This window comes from Prosopis cineraria, unplaced genomic scaffold (genome assembly GCF_029017545.1).
Source record: "Prosopis cineraria cultivar Desert tree isolate PC_DT_omini unplaced genomic scaffold, ASM2901754v1 PC3, whole genome shotgun sequence".
NCBI lineage: Eukaryota > Viridiplantae > Streptophyta > Magnoliopsida > Fabales > Fabaceae > Prosopis > Prosopis cineraria.
In genome coordinates, this window is record NW_026555334.1 from 1255030 (window position 1) to 1274648 (window position 19619).

General features: G+C 32.3%; 1 protein-coding gene across 2 annotated transcripts; it reads right to left on the reverse strand.

Moving 5' to 3' along the window:
• Nucleotides 1-3999: 3999 nt before the first annotated feature.
• On the reverse strand, nucleotides 4000-13898 carry LOC129306270 (gamma-soluble NSF attachment protein-like). Of its 2 annotated transcripts, none has more exons than XM_054946759.1 (9): nucleotides 13743-13898; nucleotides 13140-13207; nucleotides 12941-13025; nucleotides 12661-12819; nucleotides 12053-12190; nucleotides 10208-10286; nucleotides 6804-6883; nucleotides 5042-5171; nucleotides 4000-4230 (listed from the first exon to the last, which is right to left on the reverse strand). In XM_054946759.1, exons 1-9 carry the CDS (start codon nucleotides 13787-13789, stop codon nucleotides 4123-4125), a joined length of 894 nt encoding a protein of 297 aa, XP_054802734.1. In that variant the 5' UTR covers nucleotides 13790-13898; the 3' UTR covers nucleotides 4000-4122. The 2 variants fall into 2 exon arrangements, with proteins under 2 accessions (XP_054802734.1, XP_054802733.1); XM_054946758.1 differs by lacking the exon at nucleotides 13743-13898 and adding an exon at nucleotides 13532-13732.
• Between the last annotated feature and the right edge of the window lie 5721 nt (nucleotides 13899-19619).

The following is a 19619-nucleotide window of genomic DNA, read 5'->3' on the forward strand; positions in this document are numbered from 1 at the left end:
TAGACACCCCAAGCCCAAACCAAATTTAAAGGAATTTTGGGCCAAAGGCCAACATTTTTAAACCTTGGACTCATGTCATGGCCCATTGGTTTGGGCTAAGCCGGACATATTGTCCATGGGGCAAAAAAAATTAAATGTATTTTCATTTTTTATCGTTAAATTATGTAATAAATTAAATGAGAAAAATGATAAAAAAATATTTCTGAAATATATAAATAACAATTAAGTACCACAAAATATGATAATTATTTTCTAGTAACTAGAAACTTACGTGACTTCTTTTGTGAAACAATGTATTTGCCCCTATTTTAAATTTTAAAATAAATTAGTAACTAAAAATTAATTATTATTTCTTGTGAGAAATGACTAGTTTTCTTAAAGAAATTATTACAACTTAATAATGAATTGCAAGTTGTTTTGTGCAATTTTTTAATCAAAAGTCTAACAACTAAAAATCAATTATTATTTACTTTTAGTAAATGATTAGTTTTCTTAAGGAAATAACTAGAATGAAATAAAAAATCATAAATTTCTCTATGCAAAAAATTTTATCAGTAAAGTCTAAAGTAGTTGCTACTTTTTTTTTATGAAATGTCTAGCTTTCTTGCGGAAATAACTAGAGCAGAATACAAATTACAAGTTGCTCTATGCCAATTTTTTTTTATTAGTGAAACTAACAACTAAAAATCAATTACTTCTTTCTTTTAGGAATGACTAATTTTCTTGAAAAAATGACTAGAATAAAATAACAAATTATAAGCTGTTTTGTGCAACTTTTTTTTTATAAGGGTAAAACAAGTATTTTCATATTAAAACTAATTGACAAACAAATGTCCAGAAACTAGAAAATAATAATCACATTCACAATACCTAATGATTAGTTGTGAATTTTGAGGGCATTTTTATATCATTCTCCTCAAGTGAAATATGCAAATCATGGAAATATCCAAGTCATTTCATAAAAATAAAAAAAATCATTAACTTTTCACCAAGCGAACAAGCAAACTTAATAAAGAAGCCTGGATTTTATTTTTATTTTTTTAAGGAAACTTCAGCAATAAAAGGCATTGTTTTGAAAACTTGAGAAAATTTTGATAAAACTTCGAATAAATTTGCAAATATTTCCACAAAACTTTGATTTGCATATATACAGGCTTATGAGTTGCACACTGTCACAAAGTTTAATTTTCATTTTACACACATTTTTCAGGAACCTTGATTTGACCGAGTGAACAAGCAAACTCAGTGAACTAAGGCGCTGAACCATGGTTCTCATTATGAAACTTGAAAGAAATTAGGACACACTTTCGAAGAATGTCCATTTCCACACACTTTCAAAGAATAAATCCCAATATATTAAGTGTTGCTATACATTTTCTTGTTGAAGCAGAATGAGTCATAAGAAGAAAGATATACCACATGGGTATGCTACTTCGTATCCTGAGAGTGCCTCTAAATCTTCAATAAGCTCAAACAAGATTAATAAATTATCCATTGGAAACTATTTTGATTATGGTCGAACCCATTCTGAGACCTCCCCTTCTTCTCCTTCTTCTTCTTAAGTATGGCTCCACCTATAGCGGTAAAAAGTGAAAAATTCCTAACCATTCTTATACAAGGCAAATTCATTTGGTCATACTTTTATTATTTAGACATTAAGAGTTCATTCCAATTTTGGGGTCAATTTCTATTTACCTTTGTTCGGCAAAAACAAAAAAAGGGTGTCGTAAGGCATGCCAAAGATGCGGGATTTTAAAAGAATGAAAAAAACCTAACTTTAATCAAACGTGGGAAACCTGAACTCCCTTATATAGTTCACCTAAATATGAGAATGTGAAGTGAAAAAAATTAATATAGATGCATGAAAGTAAAGATATATTAATTAACAGTACAATAGAAAAATAAAGATTAAAACTAAATGATAAAAGGAAAAATAAAATAAAGTAGCAGAGGCAAAGTCTAAAAATTTGACTGATAGTTTATTGATACTGATGATGATGATTGTTGAAAGAGGGCTCTTTATTTATATATGATCCTAACTTAGTACCCAAGCTCCATGATTGCCACTTTTCACCCAAATTTCATGATTACCACTTTTCTTAAATTTAGAAAGCACTTTCTCAATTGTGATTACTTATCATAAGTGAAGTGTAGATGATTTTGACTTAATGGTTAGAGCTTAATAAATATATTTTTTTAAAAAATTGATTAAGTTGAGTTGAACCCGAGCCGTTAAATTCACAATTTATGTGCAAACAACTATACATGTTCCATTTTTACTTTTCTTTAATGTAATATGTTATATCTGACATTATCATATTAGATTCAAGCATTGTTATATCTAGTTAAATTTAAAGGTAACCCTTTCAATGTATTTTTTCTATTCACCACGATAAAAGTGAAAGAAATAAGTATCATAAGATACTCCTTCAAGTCTTTTTCATAAAATGTTTTACAGAAATAAAAAAGTAATCTAATTATCAGGTGCCTTACAAAAATACCTTTAGTTTACATGGTATTCTTGAAATTTGAAAAAACAAGATGGCTTTGTACAAATAACAAAGAACCCCTCTCGTATTGGCTACAATTTTTATAATAATATTTATGTCCCTTTAATTAAGAAGAGCATAATTGAAAATTTGAGATTTTTTTTGAACAAATAAAGCAACATAATAATTTTTCTTAATCTGTGTAAAAAGTCTCAAACACGTTATAAAAATGAGTAAATGAAGTGTATAGTTGAATAATCGTTGAAATTTTATTACAGGAAACCCACGGTGTTGCTTGTGAGAAAATTTAATTATTTTCTTCAACAAAAAAGAAAGAGACAAATTTTAGGGGCAAATGACTTGATCATGGGTAGGGGAATGACAATAGGGACTTCACCAATAGTGTGGGAAGAACATTTTTCGCACTGGTATTAAATAAAAGCTGACACAACATTATTTATTATTTATTTTTTAAAAATATTAATCATTTTATCTTTATAATTTTTACTTAATTGTATTTCAATTCTTACATTTTAACTCATTATAAATTAGATCTCATAATTTTGACTTGATTGTAATTTATCTCTAAACTTTGACTTTTATCAATCCTTATAGTTTTAACCATTTAAAATATTAGTTCTTATATTTTTAAAAATTAAAATTATAAAGATTAAAATCATGTGAAAATTTAGGATTAAAATTTTAATTACTAAACCCTTTTAATTTTTATAAAAATTATAAAGATTAAAATTTAAAAATAATTTTAATCTTTATAATTTTATTTTTTAAAGTATAAGAACCGATATTTTAGAAGGTTTAAACTATAAGAATAAAAGTTTAAACACTAAATTACAATTGAGTTAAAATTATAAAAACAAAATTATAAATTAAAATTGGATCAAAACTATAAAAATTAAATAATTTTTTTAATCTTATGTGAAACATTTTAATTAATGTCACTTCTTTTAAATTTTCAGGTTCAAATTACTGTAGGACCAAGGGTGGTAGGAATAATACAATCTCCCAATTCTTTTTTGTTTTGGTTTTTGTTTTTTGTTTTGTGTGTTTTTTTTTTTTTTAACGTTTTGTGGTCCTCCAATGTTTTTCCCACTTAGTAAAAGAGCTCAATGTTATTCTTTATGTTCACCAAGCATTATGGAAACATTTGCTATTATTAACATGCATGGCTTGCGTATTCATATTGCCGTTGTTCCTTGTGAATAAAACAATAATCAAATTCTCATTTACTTCCCTTTATTCCTATCCAAAACACTGATCGATAACCCCCCCCCCCTTTTTTTTTTTTTTTGTCTCTGGACAGTGTCCTCTTCAATGTTACCAAATTCTACAGAAAATTGAGTCAATAACACATGTACAGAAACCCCATGAGATTGAAAAATTAAGAGCTCCAATTTCAACCCATGAAATTATTTTCCCAAAAAAAAAAAAAAACCTCTTGCATAAACTGGAACATAGGACGTCATAATACAACAGAAAGAACAACAGCACAAATTAAAATTATTTATATAACACCTGATATGTACGGGTCAACACAATCAAATGGGGCTGCCAACCTTTCTCTCATCATATATAAACAGACGCACAAGAGACATCATACAAGCAGTAACAGTATTCAAGTGAGATCATTTTCGTCTAGTGCCTCCTCTTCTTCCTCTTTGGCTCCATCAACCTTCAATGCACTCACATCACCCGTTGGCAGTTTCCTTGCAAGCCTGATAATCTGCACAGATTTCACCCATACCATCACTAACCAATAATAATAATAATAATAATAATAATAATAATAATAATAAATGGTGATTGCATTTTGATTAATGATTATGCAACCATATAAATGTTGCAAAAGTAGTTGACAATTATCATCCTGCAATGAGCCCAATGGCAAGTTATCCTAGTGACAACGCCACCTCACTGCAGGCATGAGATCCAAGGCTCAAACCCTGCATTAGCACCTGAGTGTGTAAGTTGTGTAATTTATCGCTTTAAATATATATATATATATATCATCCTGCAATGAGGAGTCTGTGGTTCAAAAAGTAATCATATGAGATGTCAGGCTTCTAAAGTCTCAAACAAGCTTCACAGTTTTTTCATGCTAATATATGAGTTCAGAGTATGACCACTTAACGAGGGTCTTAAAACACTGCAAAACCAAATTGCAATGAGTGGTATAACTTTTGAGAGAAATTTGAGGTCTTTTGCTGACATTGACAAGCTATGAGTTCTTAGTCGCCATTTTTCCCAGGTGCAACAATAAGTTTGAAGTCATTGTAACAGTTGACAGATGTATTGCATCCCTTGGACTCTAGATCGATACAAACTAAAGACATCTATGTCGAAGATAAACACCAGTGTTCTAGATTTGAGCATTGTCCATGATCATTTCAACTAAAAAACTTGAGCAGTTAAGAAAAGGAGTTTATGACTATCTCTGACAAACTCGCATAGAAGCTTTTTGGGACAAAAACAAGCTCAGAAGACAAATGATAGTTAAAGTGAGGAAAGTGATGCATATGAACTAAATCTTTTACCACATGGTCAAGATTTGAAATAGTGGTGGAATTAGCAAGCCGCTTGATTTCTTCAACGTCTCCTTCTCTGTAAGCAGCAAGAAGCTTGGCAGCACAACGATTTTGGTCACTTTTGACGAAGGCATCAATCCTAGAGACATCACATTATGACAATTCATTTATCAGTTCCCATAATGCAAAGGCATAGCATGACATAATTACTCCATATTTTTTTATACAAAGAAAAAGAAGCAAATTTCATGCACAGGATACAGGCTATCATGGTCTAAGAGCAAAGAAACAATTGGACTGGGAAGTCAATGAAGAAAACCCAATAATTATAGGCACAGAAACAACTATTTCTCAATATGGTACTGCAACTTTCAGAAGACTTTTGTAGAGATAAAACATTCGGAACCCATTTGCTGGGGTCTTTCAATGATTATCCAAGCACTGCCATATATTTTTCCCAATTCCTCCCTCTCTCTGTGTATATAAAAGCACACATGGTAATAACAGCATCCGAGTCTGTGTTAGAAAACAAGTACAAAATATGTCTAGTTCCAAGACTTGGGACCAATTATTTTGCATATAGCTGCTCCTTGTATGCTAGAAAATGAATTTTCTCAATTTATTTTAAGTTGTAATTTACCAAGAGCTATAGGTGGTCACCATTCACTAAATACTTCATTTATCCCAAAAAAAAAAAAGATATCAATATTCAAAAGAGTTTCGAATATTCAAGATTGATCATTCTTCCATAGTCTTTCCCTTTAAGCAATGTTTGGTAGGTAGAGAAACATTTTCTAGGAAGGAAACTAGAAATACACCTATCCCTTTTTTTTAAGGTATATTTCCCTTTTCCTTTCTAGAAACTACTTTTCTGTGTACCAAAAATTGCACAAGATTTGTCTGAGTTTCTGCACACACCAAGAAAGCCTTTACTAGCCCTTCTCAATAATGTGCTTCAGACATAAGAAAATATGAGGCTCATTGCACACAGGTTTTCCTTTCTATTTGCTGACGTTTGTATTGTTCAAATTCCATATTTATGGCTCTTTATATTATTGGGGAACAATTCAGATGGTAATGGAGATCTAAGCAAACTTGGGAAACCCACCCATAAAAACTAGCTAGAAAGGAGGAAGGGCCATGCTACTAAAGTGCCACAAGAATTACTTGTAGCTCCAAAATATGAGACTCCATCAAATGGACACTCTCATTTTTTATTGCTTGAGTTCAGTTGGAGCATGTCAGAAAATTTAGTTGACTACCACTTTCACACCACTAATGATAAAAGGTACCCATGAAGGAAAACAGGAGGCAGAGCATCATTGCAGAGAAGATAGTGAAGGAAAAAATGGGAACTGAGAGGATGCCAATATTTTCTTCGTGGTTTTTGAAGAGTTAGCCTTAAAAACACATTGAATTCCAAAAATCAAGTTCTCAATGCTTCATAATCAATAGTTAAGTAATGAGCGTCAGGTCTTGCCATTGTAAAACAGGCAGAAATATGTTTATGATATTTGAGTCTCAAATGAAAAGCAAGAGATAATGAATTGGGGAAAAAAAATCAGATTTGCATCAGACGTACTGTAAAATAAAGCTCCTAATTCCCAAATGCTATGCAGAATCAATCATAAATATGGTATAAGAAAGTATCAAGACTGCATCGGGCCAACAGGACTATGTGGTGGATGCGGTGGAATCCAAACTCCAGTTCTATATTACACATTAGCTGATACATAAGCAAACAATAGCATAAGGATGGGCAGCAGCTTACTGATAGCAGTCGTTATAACACTTCTCTGCTTCCTTAAAATCATGGGCATAAAGATGAACGATTATTGCACTAAGATATGCCTGCATTAATAAACAAATGTGTAAGAAAATTTTTCATAAAAATAACACGTCATAAATCTCAAATCATGAACATAGCATATTTTCAGAAAAGAAAATTTCTTTTCCCATCACAGAGATAAGAGCAACAATGATGCAGCAGCTATGCACTGCTTACAGAAATTTCACCTGTTTGAAAATCCCAAACAGAGTCATTAAACATCCTTGATTTTTTTCCCCTCTTTTGTACATTGCCTTCAAGGCCTCAACCTTCATCTGAGCTAGGAAGCATGGATACCACCATGAACATAGGACATGAGCTAACATGATATTATAACACTGCAGAACTTTAAGTACCCACATACAATTTAAAGTGTCTCGCATTATGGGGACTGTGGTAGGGACAAGGGAGTGATGGCACTAGACTGACCAGGAGATGATCTAAAGATGCACAATTGAAAAAGGCCAAGAGATGGAAGTCATGAGTAGGTCCATTCCAAGGTTACTAAGTTGCATTTATAGTCTTGAGAGGAAAGGAGATCATATTCTTGTATGCCTGAAACAGAATTGAATGCTGCATCTCCATAACCCTACATCTACATAACCCCCACTATCTCCAAAACTCCCCTGCATTATCATGTCAGAATAAAATCCCATAACTAATGACTGTAGCCCCTATATATCTACCCTAAACTAGTATAAATAGGCATCTTTTCATTGTGTTGAAGTAATCAAGAAACAATATAGTTTGTTTTATCAAAGTAAGACAGTGTTCTCTCTTCTCCCCCTTGGCTACTGAGCCAAGAGCTGCTTCTTTTTGCATTTATGCCCAGGATGAAATTTCTTGTCACATTTAAAACAGAGCCCTAGCTTGCGTCACTGCTTAATTTCTGCATCAGTGATTTCTTAGGCACTGATTTGTTGGTGTAAGTGACAGGAATGGCCATCTTTTTGGAGTCATCTGACAATTTGGAGACCTGGGACACAGTAATGGACATTGTTTTAAAGGCGTCTGACCCAGACCCAGAACGAAATGGGCCTTGACAAGCACCGGCCCGTTGAGTCCAATCCAAAGGTTGAGTAGTCCGTTCACAATGAGCATAACCAGAAAGGAGAACATAATTGCATTCTTCCATACACAAGGCCATATCCATAAACTCCAACAATTTTTGGAGTTCCATAACCCGAAGATCGATTTTAATTTCCTTGTAGAGTTCATTGAGGAAAGCACCGATCAATACCTCTTCATCGCAACTCTCAATGGTTGCTGAAAGCAGTTCAAAACACTCAAATGTATTCAGCCACCAAACACTTTTGACACTGGGCCATTAACATTTCATATTTTCCTTCTACTTGAGAGGGACGAAAATGCATAATTCGCACTTAAAGTCAGACCAAGAGTGAAGAGGAGAACGAACCTCACACCATTGAAACCAAGTGAGTGCACATCCTTCAAAGCATAAGACAGCAGCATCCAGTGAACCAGATCAGGCATCTGTGATGCAATTTACTCTGAAATACTATTCAACTCAGAAAATCCAACCTAAAGGTTCATCACCAGAAAAAGAGGCCTATCAAGTTTCTAGGAAGAAATGTCAAGTGAATCAGACCCACTGCCCTCACCTATCTCAATAATATGAGGCTGCTCTGAAGTAACTTTCAAACCAGACAAGGTCTCAGGAGTTATACCCCCTGCTATCATCACCATGAGGCTTACAAATTTCAGCAGCTAATTCTGCCATTAAGGAATTCATAGGGCCATATCACATTTCATAGTAGCGACATCGCCTTCTAGCATTTCCATGCCCTGTTCAGTTTTGAGCATTCATGAATCCAAACAACCAACACATTGATCCATTCTAGCGCTAACCATTACTCAAAAAGGAACAACTCTGATACCAAAATGAAGGAGACAGCCTTTGTACTAATGGAGAAACACTAGTCACAAGAAAAAGAAAGAATACCAAAGCCCCTATGCATTTGAGAGGGCATAAACTCTCAGAATACCACCTTTAAATTCTCATTAGCCTCCTCCCTCCATGCACCCGCCAAAAAACAACCTTCTCCCTCTCTCCTTTAACAGAACACATACATAATAGCCCAATTACCCTTTTCTAATCTACTAGATATGCGCTTACATTTTTGGGCCTCCTCCTATAATATGTGAACTCAGGCCCGTACTCAATAGGATAACAAGAAGGCAATAGAGGAGGTCCGACCAAAGGTAATGTTTACCCTTTAGTTAAAGGATATAAGTTTGTTTCATTGACCATTGTAATATTTTTACATTTTGAGATTCATACCAGCAATAAAGCTCCCTAGAATTCTGTCAGGCACTTGCATCCTATATTGTGATATACCTAAACACACCCAAATGCAAATCTTCATTTGTATCCTCTAAAGCATCTTGATAAAAACTTCATAACCCCAGACATTTCTATCTATCGAAGCCCTTATTGACTTGAGGCATTATCTATAGAACCACTGAATAAGAGCTATATTCATCCATTCAACAATTATCCCTTAAAATCAGTATGACCCAAAAATTTAGCACGCATTGCAGTTAAAATTGGTTTGGAAGAAATAACAAAATAAAAGGTGCTTCAAGGACATAATGGTGATAGAGCATGCTTAGGTTAGGAATAGGAAACATTGAACCAATATGAAAGGAAGGAACTTGAAGCTAAAGACAAGAATGTTCCATCCCAAAGTCTCCAGGTTATCATAGATTAAGGAGAGAAAGATGAAAGCAAGAAACAGAATGGAAAGAGGTAAAACACTTTTAGAAACTATGAGATTTATCAGACATGCATCTATATAACCAATACTGAAATTTAAGCCAAATAGCAATCGAAAACCCAGCTTGATATTCACATTTTACAATTTACTTACGTATGAGCTTAGCACCCCAGATCCACTCACAGCATAATTTTGTACTAGAATGACATTTAAAAGTACCATTAATCTACCACCATACGTTCAGTTATAACTACCATTTTAACAAAACTTGTATTCACTTGAAAGCTGATAGGGATAAATAGCCAAACAGTGATTTAAAATGACATACATATAACAATAATTATTAAAAAAAATTAGTTCTATGCCATGCAAACAGTTTGAAAAAGAAGGACAAAGAAGGAAAAGGAGAAGAAGAAGAAGAAGAAGCGTTGAATACATTTGGTTCCTTTAGTTATAATAGAGTCATCACTATCCTCCAACATCATGAAATAATGCAACTAAATCCGTTTTCATAGTTCACTAAAAATAATAATATGCTTCCTTTTTTTAGCATAAATATATGAATAATGGAGTTTGATGAAAATAATACAAAATTTATAATTTACAGACCTTGCATTGGGTATTGGTAGCATTAGATTTGTCAGCTGATAAGCCCAATCTCATGAAGACAGATGCAGCATCTGTATATCTGCATATTTTAAAACCACAGTTCAGTACAACTGCAAATCCACACGCCAGAGAAAAATCCACGTATCTTAAGACTTCTATGCAGTAACTTGTATCAATATTATCAGATGCCCAAAACAGCAGTTCTGATCGTTCAGGGTGGCACAATACGGAATGGAACAAAGGATTAATAAGCTATAAAGAGTAAAACACACTATGAGGGGAATCTAATGGTAAGATTACTTTGTAACACTATCATAACCTAATGCTAGGTCCTTATCTATCCTTCTTGAATGTCTAGATTTAATTACAAAGGTTTCAAATTTAGAGAACAATCTAAAACGCCAGTTCCCAATCCCTGTATAAGTTTTGGAGATTTAAATAGATTTTATGCTTTCTATCTCTTTCAGATTATAATAAAAGTATAAAACTATACATCAGCCTTCACCTAACATCTTAAAATTTAGGATAGAAGAAAGGACACAATATGAACACAAGTATTAACCATGTATTGAATACAATACAAAACTGCAAGATATGTAGTGATTGAATGTTGTTTCAAGTTTTAGATCATGTTTAACACAGGTATTAACCATGTATTGAATACAATGCAAACCTTTGTAATCAAAATTACTGGTACTTCAAGGTAGGCACATGGTCTGTCCACACTTCAAACCTGAAGGGTTTTGTGTGATAAGGCATGTATAAAATCGTAGCAAAACTGTTCATGGCCCTTTACTTAATAGCTTGATCTTAAGTAAACAGACCTTGACAAGTTATCAGCATTTAAAGAGTTTGAGAATCTATGCATCCTGCTTTACTTGGATTCAGCCATTTGACTTCTGAGATATCAACCAAAGGAATCCTGCGTGGGAAGCTGGAGACATCCTCTTGTAGATAATGATGACTTAATTCCTTGATGCCTTGATTCCAGCTGTACTGTAATTAGTGTAGTTACTGCTGTTAATGCCAACATTTTATTTCTTATCTATGTCCTTGTATTTCTTGGCTTTATGACTCTTATTTTCCTTCCTATTTTACTGAAATTGATTAGCAGGCTTATTGCTGACAAACTCCTACAAGTACCTCCACGTTTCAGGTTGAACAACATCACCAGGAAAAAAAAAAAAAAAACAGCACTCAAAAACCTTGTGGCTCAAGCTACCCTAAAACCCTCTGGTGCCCAATAAAAAATATAGAGGTATTGTTCACAACACCAAAACAATCACCAACTGAGTCCTTAATCATCATCACTTTTAGCATATTAGTGGCCCTCAAATTCATCTGTTTTATGGACCCGAACATTTGTTTGTCAAGAGTCTTCACTTTGCTTCTTGTTCTATTTCAATCTGACTAACAATCATAGATAATAAGTTAAAGAACTGAACTGGTGGCGGGCATAAAACCATTTTTGCTGGTTTGTGCCACATACGAACATATGCTGGATAGCACCAGAATACAGGATCCCGTATCCATTGATCTTAGAGTAGGAAAACTGCTTTATCATGTACAAGGATGTTAAACTCTATACATGTCATATTATACTTTAGAAGATTCAACATTTGGCTTATGCTTCATCATATATGTCACCTTATATAAATAAGAACAAAGAGAAGCATCAATGGCCATTCAATTGTATGAATGACAAAAACTAATAAGTTAACAACAAATTAATACAAGACTTCCTGAGTTTACTCCAGCTAGTGGCAATTAAGTGGACAAAGATGAATACTCCCTATCCCATAAACAAAGGAAATTATGATCATCTTAAGTTTGGAGAAAACTTACTTCTCAAGTTTTACATACACATTGGCAGCACCACGATATAGATCAAAGGCCATTTGTTCTCTTCCATCATCTTCAAGAATCGTATAAGCATCAGTATATAACTGAATTGCTTCTTCCGGCATGGACTCTTCCAATGCACTGTACAGGGAAGATAAGATATGCATCATGTGGTTATGATAAAAAGTGAAATAAGCAAGCTATATGCAAAGGCTACATGATGCACTAAAATCCAGGATATAAAAACTTCACTCATTTTTTTTTTTTTGGGGTGTGGCGCAAAATAAAAAGAAAAGGGAAGGGAAGGGAAAGGAAAGACTTTATCATAGCATTAATTTGATTGAGTGGAATAAGACAAAAGATCCGTGATATCACATTTAACAGTCTCACATCAATGGCTAGTAATTACTTGTAAAATTAAATTCAGCATATCAAGCCATGATTAACTAAACAGAAGAGGAAAAAGGTTAGAACATTATTGAGAAATTATTAAGTAAAGGTTCATTGAGCATCTACATCATGTTACAAAGGATGAAAGTGTTGCCTTCAACTTCAAATTGAGAGTAATAATGATCATATGATAGCAAAGCAAAAGTAAACAATTTGCTCACCGGGCTCCCTTCGCTAGAGCATCTGATGCAGGTTGAGGTCTCCCACACTCAATGTACAATTCAGATGCCCTTCGATAGAAGTCCCCAACTTCTTTCCAGTTTCTTAGGTCCTTTGCTAGACTGGCGGCAGATTCCATATGTTTAGCAGCATCCCAAGGTCTGGTTTGCTTGTAAAGGAAATATTTAGAGAGACAGTTTAACGCAATGAACATAAAAACATTGTGGGACAATTAATTTTGTTCAAGGACAAGAAATCTACAATAAAACAAAATCAGGATACGAAGAAAGCATTTCCTGTCCTTTAGAAGCTTTCTCATAAGCTTCTTTTGCTCTCTCATAATCCTTGGCAACTCTAAATCCATTTGCTACAGTAGAATAAAAGGTTAGAATATTTGCGAACATGCTTTCTCATTTTTGATAGATTAGCCACAAAGTTACTTGCATGTGCAATCAAAAGTTTAGAAAAACATTTTTTTTACCCGCCTGCTCATAGAGGGCAGTAGCATTTTTCCAGTCTGCACTCCACCTTGTAAGAGTAAGTTTAGTTCTGAGAGGGGGAAAAATATAAGGAAAAAAAGGGGTTAACTAAAGTCATAGAAAGAGAATCAAAAGCAGCATCAAATGCTTAATTTGTAACGTCAAGTAGATAAGCAATTCGAAAACATATGAAGCTAAGAACTTTATCGATACCCAGTTCTTTTAACGGACTCTATAATCAATGAACTACGAAGAGAGTATGACCCTAGCAGTTGTTGACTCTGCACTTGCAGCATTTTTCTACAATCATGGCCACCGCAAAGCAACAATCCATGAATCAATTCTACCATCAGTTCTACACTCATCTGAATCGAAAGATGAAAAAACCACTTACGGAGAAATTTTCCGTTGTTTTACAAAACCATGATCATTCAAATCAACTGATCGGGTTCCAGGTTCTCTCATTGCGCGAAATTTCCCAGAATTAATTTCACCACAGATTGCCCACAAAAGCGTGCATCGTAAAATCTCAAGGGAATTAACACTTTCTTTACGCATCATATCAATGAGAGAAATGAATAGCAAAATGAGAAAGATGAACTCACAGCTTGTCAGCTTTGATCATCATCTTGTGGGGATCAGAGCCCGCCATGACTCAGCTTGCTTTGTTGGCAATGGTATACTGCTGAGGTCTTCGGGTTTCCTCGTAGCTTATAGGATTTTGTACAGTTTGAGCCTACGAAGCAGTGAAGCCAATGGGATTGGCGCTTGTTAAAGTGGGCCGATTAACGGCGTTTTGTTGAGTTGTTTTTAGTTGGAAGAATTACATCCACGTACACACCAAAAAAAAAAAAAATTAATTATGAAAAAATTTATTAATAATTAAATTAAAAAAATTGATAACACAATCATTAAATTTTATAATAATTAATTTTTTTATGATGAGATTTCAATGTAATTCTTCCTTTTTTAATTTTTTATATTAACATACTCTTCTGGTCGTATAGGTAGGGAGAGAATTTATTTTGATAGTATTTATAATGAATTTTAATTTAATTATTATTGTATCATTTTTATTCGTTTGCTTTCATTAAATATTGAAAAAATTTGGAAAAATTAATTTGCCAACTTTTATAATTTCATGTAAATTTTAATTATCAAATCTTGAGTCTTTAGAATTATTTTGGATAAAAGGACGAAAATACTCATAAAATTGTTAGCCAGAGGCATTCAGTAGCTTAAAGTAAAAAAAAATATAAATTCTCATAACTTTACATGAATGAATGACTTTTAATTATTGCAGCCAAAAGTCTTTCTGTTTTTTTTTTGTGCAACTTATGACACGCTAAAATTTGAGTAAGGGAAACGTATTGATTTGAGAGCAAATGTGGGAGCCTTTGGCAAAGTAAACCCTCACAATTGGAGAGCGAGACTAGTTTTAATCACATGAACTAGGTGTACACGATTTAATAGCACATAGATTCAATCAGATGATATAAGAAGAGATATAAGGTGGTTGCATTATTATAAGCATGACACTTGTGCAAAACATGTTTTATGAAATGATATACTTGTTTATGTTATTGGTTGATCTAAATATAATTGCCACACTTTAAGATGCTCTCTTTAAGTTTCTTAGTCATTGAGATTGTTAAATTTTACTCCCGTTACTTAATATTTTCCAGGGGATGAGAAGGCAAAGGAAAAAGAAGAGGCTTCTATGCCCAAGAACTAGAGAATAATTTGTAATGTCTCTAGTTTATTTATTGTGCAATAAGATTGTTAGTTTCCCAACTTTAGAACAAATGCATAATTCTATATATGTGAGGATTATTTCATTTGGATAGGAGCCTAATTATAATCTTGGGCAATTTTACGATTGCTGGCCCTTATATTTGAGAGGGAGGCCAACCATGCAAATGTGCAAGTGTTATGCCAAATTAGAGCTCGTTATGGCCTATTATAATAAGGATTAGGATGTTTATGCATGAATATGTATGTGTATATGAATGTACTGGAATTAAGAGAGGAGGCATTCTTATTGTGCAAAGGATCTTAGGACTCAAGTTAGCACTTAGTGACCTAGGATCCTCACATTGCATTGGAAGGGCTTGAAGTCAAATCCAATAGCTTAGTTACTTAATTTTGAATATATGGGCTTTGATTTCATATTAATAAGGTGTTTACGTAGTTAAGGTTTAGAGAATTTCAAGAATAATTAGGAGCATATTGTCAGATAAGTTTGCTGGTGCAAGGGTTGTTATGACAAAGGTAGTCGTTTGGATGTGGTGAGCATGTCAAAAGGGAGTTCGCCATGGCAAGTGGTGTCATAGGCCGTGACAAGTGCCTTCTGTACTCTTCATTGCGGCTAGTGAGCATGTCCATTGAGGCAAACGTGGACAAGTGTTGTTGGTTGCGGCGAGCTGACATAGTGAGACCTAAAATTTGTCTCTTCTACTCTCTGGCTTTAAGTTTTCAATGTATTAATTTTCCTTATTTGTTTCTACTTATTTACTTTGAATATCATATTGATCATGTGTGGGATCCCAAGTCCAGTTTATTTGCTAAAAGCTTATATAAATCTTGGTTAGCTCTTCAATTAAGAGCATTGATTAGGGAGTGTGTCACGGGATAATGATGGGTCATTACAGGGACCAAAACATCTAATAGAGACGACCTAGAAGATTCAATGAAAATAAAATAAAATTCTAAGGACCTAATTGAAAATTAGAAGAAACTATAAGGATTGGTATACATTAGTTTTGCTTTTATTTTTAAAGTATATATATTTAATATGAATAAAGTTGAAAACTCATTGAATTTTTAAATAAAGTTAATGAGATTTAAAGTTTTTCTTGAATCTAGCAAAAATGTTAGAAATGACTTATAAATAAGATAAGAGTGAACAAACTAATAAACCAAATATTAGATCCATAATTCTTGCCCAAAAAAAAAATCCATAATCAATCAAGTCTAATCTAAGTAATACCCACTCTTGTCTTCAATATTCCTTATAAGTCATTTTCAATCATATTTTAGAACTGACTTTTCCCTTATTAGAGCATTCAAGTAGTTATAGAAACATGAAATTAATTTATAAAAAAACACTAAATTAAAATTAATTTTTCTTTTAGTAATTTACAATAGAATAAAATTGAAAAATGTTAATTAATAATCTTATAGAAGTCTTATAGAAGACCTCCTATAATAGAGAATTGAGATACTTTTTTTAGACCACAATATAAGTTGCTTTGTAAAAGCATCCCTTGGTCCAAAGTATAGAGTATTGAGTAAACTTTACTCCTTCTATTAAAAAATATAAATCATTTATAACTAAATCTCACTCCTAATAAAGTAATTACTTGTGTTCAAACAAACCCATCTTTTTATATTTACCCCTATTTAACATGATACTTCACCCTAAAATAAATATAAGGGAGAATTACATTCAGGTCTCACACAAGAAAATTAATTATTATAAAGTCCAGTGACTCCTTAATTCAATTGTCACTAGATCTTATAGTAATTAATTTTTCTGTATGAAATTTTAATGTAATTCTCCCTAAATATAAAGTGATTTATTCAATAGGAGTACTTTTGAAAAAAAATAATAATTACACCTTGAAAGACTAAAATATTTTATATTTTTTAACGTCTAAACTTTCAGAAAATACCTTATATTTTTCAGCATAAAGAGTATGTTTTTTTACCATTTATACTCTTTCTTTTTTTTTAAATTCCCTATCTTTAAATACTTTATATTTAAAGATAATGTATTTATTACTAGGAGAACTCAAGGGTAGAAATATAAAAATGTGAACATTTTTAGGAAAATAAAATTTTATCTAACATTGTTCATAAAATGTGAATTAGTTATTAATGACATAGATTGTAGTATAAAGGGAGTAATAACTATTAAGTCATGATTTTATAATTTATAAATTTTATATTTTATACTCATTACAATTAATATTAATTTGTTTATATTTTTTTTATAAAACCTCTTTAAGTTTATAGTAATCATAAGTTATTAGAAGCATAAGTTATTTTAAACTTATTATACTACATGAACTCAATTATTCTTATAATTTTATTTATAAATTATTTTCAACATGTTTTGTCAAAATCAAGGAAAACCTTAAAAACACATTAACTCTATAAATTTAATAAATTTTTAACTTTACCACTATTAAATAAACATATTTTAACAACATAATTTTTCTCTCCAACATTTAATGGGAAGTAAAAGGAGAAATTTGTGGGGAAATTTAATGGTGTGACTTATAAATAAAAAAAACCTTCTCTCTCTTGTTTTATAAATAAGTTCTCAGGGAATAATAATGATATTTGTTAACTTTAGCATTAGTGTACACAATTTTGTCCAACTTTAATTTTTTTTATTAGCCACAAGTTGGAAGCAATCCTATTTGAAATATAGTCAAACATTAAATATGGGCTACTTTTAGCGTTGCCAGTCATGCTTTAAGTAGGATAACTTTTCTTTTAAAAGAAATAAAGCAAACAAGTTGCAAATTGAATACAAATAGTGCAGTGCAATTTATATAACTCAAAGCCGATAAAGTAATTTTTCCCAACTTTGCCACATACTAATTCATCAAGATAAAGGAGTAAAAATGCCCATAAAGTAATTAGCCAGATGCACCCAATATCTTAAAGTAAGAAAAAAGAATAAAAATACCTATAACGTTACATGAGGGGGTGCAAAAGTGACCAAACTGTTAACTTTGACCTAACGTCGTTAACTTTGACTATTAAATGCTAACTGTACATGTCACGTGTTAGTCTTTACTGATATAGACTAATAAAAGGATAAAAATATCCACGAAGTCATCGACCGGGAGCAAAAGTATCCACGAAGTTGTTGGCCAAAAGTAAAAATACCCATAATATTTTAGAGTTGGTGCAAAAGTAATTAATTCATCAAATCCCTTAAATGTTGATTGTTTAGTCGACATTTAAGTAAAAGTTGACTATTTTTTCACTGATGCAGACAAAAAATATTCCCAAGTGAATTTTTATAAATGTTGATTAATCATCATATATGTAACATCTTAATTTTTAATTCCATAATTTACTAAGCTTAATTAGGATAATTAAGTAAGTTAACATGGTGTGTAGTTAGAGGAGAATAATAAGTGTTTTTAGTTGAATTTTCAAGTATAATTAGGTCTAAAGTGAAATTGGGTCACTTAGGGACTAAAAAGTGAAGAAAAACAAGTTGAAAAGTCTCTATGCTACATGCCGCAACTTATAAGGCTATAAAATGAGAGTTGCCTTCTCTGTACCATATGTAGTGGCGTATGGGGACATGCATCGCGGTGCACGGTGTGAATTTTGCAAATATCAGTCACAAAAATGAGATAGAAATAGAGAGGAAGAAAGGAGAAAAAGGAAGAGACGCACCAAACTCTGCTAGAGCACGATCTAAGAGAGGATTTAAGAAGGTTTGAAGCTTCAAATCATCCAAAGTAAGATTCCTAAACCCTTTTTCTCCTTTTCTCCTCCATTATTTTAAGGATTTAAGTTAGAGTTTAGATAATGATAGTGATTTCAGTCTATATGGGTTATGGGTCCAAACCTATTAATTTAAATAAAGTTGATGGGAGTTGTTTAGAGTATTTAGACCTAAGTAAATGAATTTTGGTGTTTTAAGTTGTTGGGCACTATAAATATCTGAATTTGCATTTAATATGGGTGGTTGGAAGAGCGTGATGCCATTATTAAGAGTTTAATGGCTCATTAATAATATTGAGAGATTAAAGATAATTAATAAACCTAATGGATAAACTTAAACTCATGTAGAGTGGATATTGGGCAATTTAGAAGTGGAGATGAGAGTTGAATGCTTGAGTTTAGCTATAATAGAGATCAACTTTTCATTCAGGATAGATGTTCCTATTTTTTTCATCCAGCTTTTAAGTTGTACTATTGCAATTGATGTTTTTCATTTTAGCTGTTAAGCATGTATCATGCGCTCTTAGCTGGGTTCAGCTTGAAAGAAAATGCCTAAATACAATTCTTACTACTTTTCTAATTATGTTTGAGTTAGTGTTGATTTATTCCCATAATGACACTAGTTCAAATATTGAAGAAAATTCTATTGTTAGACCAACTCAAACCTAATTCATATCTCGTTCTTTTTTTAGGCTGAGATATCAATTTGTTCTTAATTAAAAGTGAATTGGGTGATTGGTGGCAGTGTTGTCATGTGAATAATATTTCTGAGTTTAAACGTTCAGATATTGGTGCCATTATCCACGTTATTTTCTCTTTGAATATTAGCCAAGCATTAGGCCAAATCTGGATTTTTTTAAAGAATATATCCTTAAGTTGAAAGAATAGTGAATTATCAAAATAATTTATTTCTTTATTCTTTCTATTACCTTTATTATATAAATTCTTTAGCCAATCATAATATTATGCACCATTTGCAAATGCATATATTTCAATTATCTATTTGT

What these genes read in the sequence shown, in the direction of transcription:
- LOC129306270 (XM_054946758.1), bottom strand. Translation starts at nt 13,698, where the DNA reads ATGATGCGTAAAGAAAGTGTTAATTCCCTTGAGATTTTACGATGCACG. An exon ending in AAACAACGGAAAATTTCTCC is followed by an intron (nt 13,208 to 13,531) that starts GTAAGTGGTTTT and finishes TCCCCCTCTCAG; the next exon opens with AACTAAACTTACTCTTACAA. An exon ending in GGACAGGAAATGCTTTCTTC is followed by an intron (nt 12,820 to 12,940) that starts GTATCCTGATTT and finishes CAAGCAAACCAG; the next exon opens with ACCTTGGGATGCTGCTAAAC.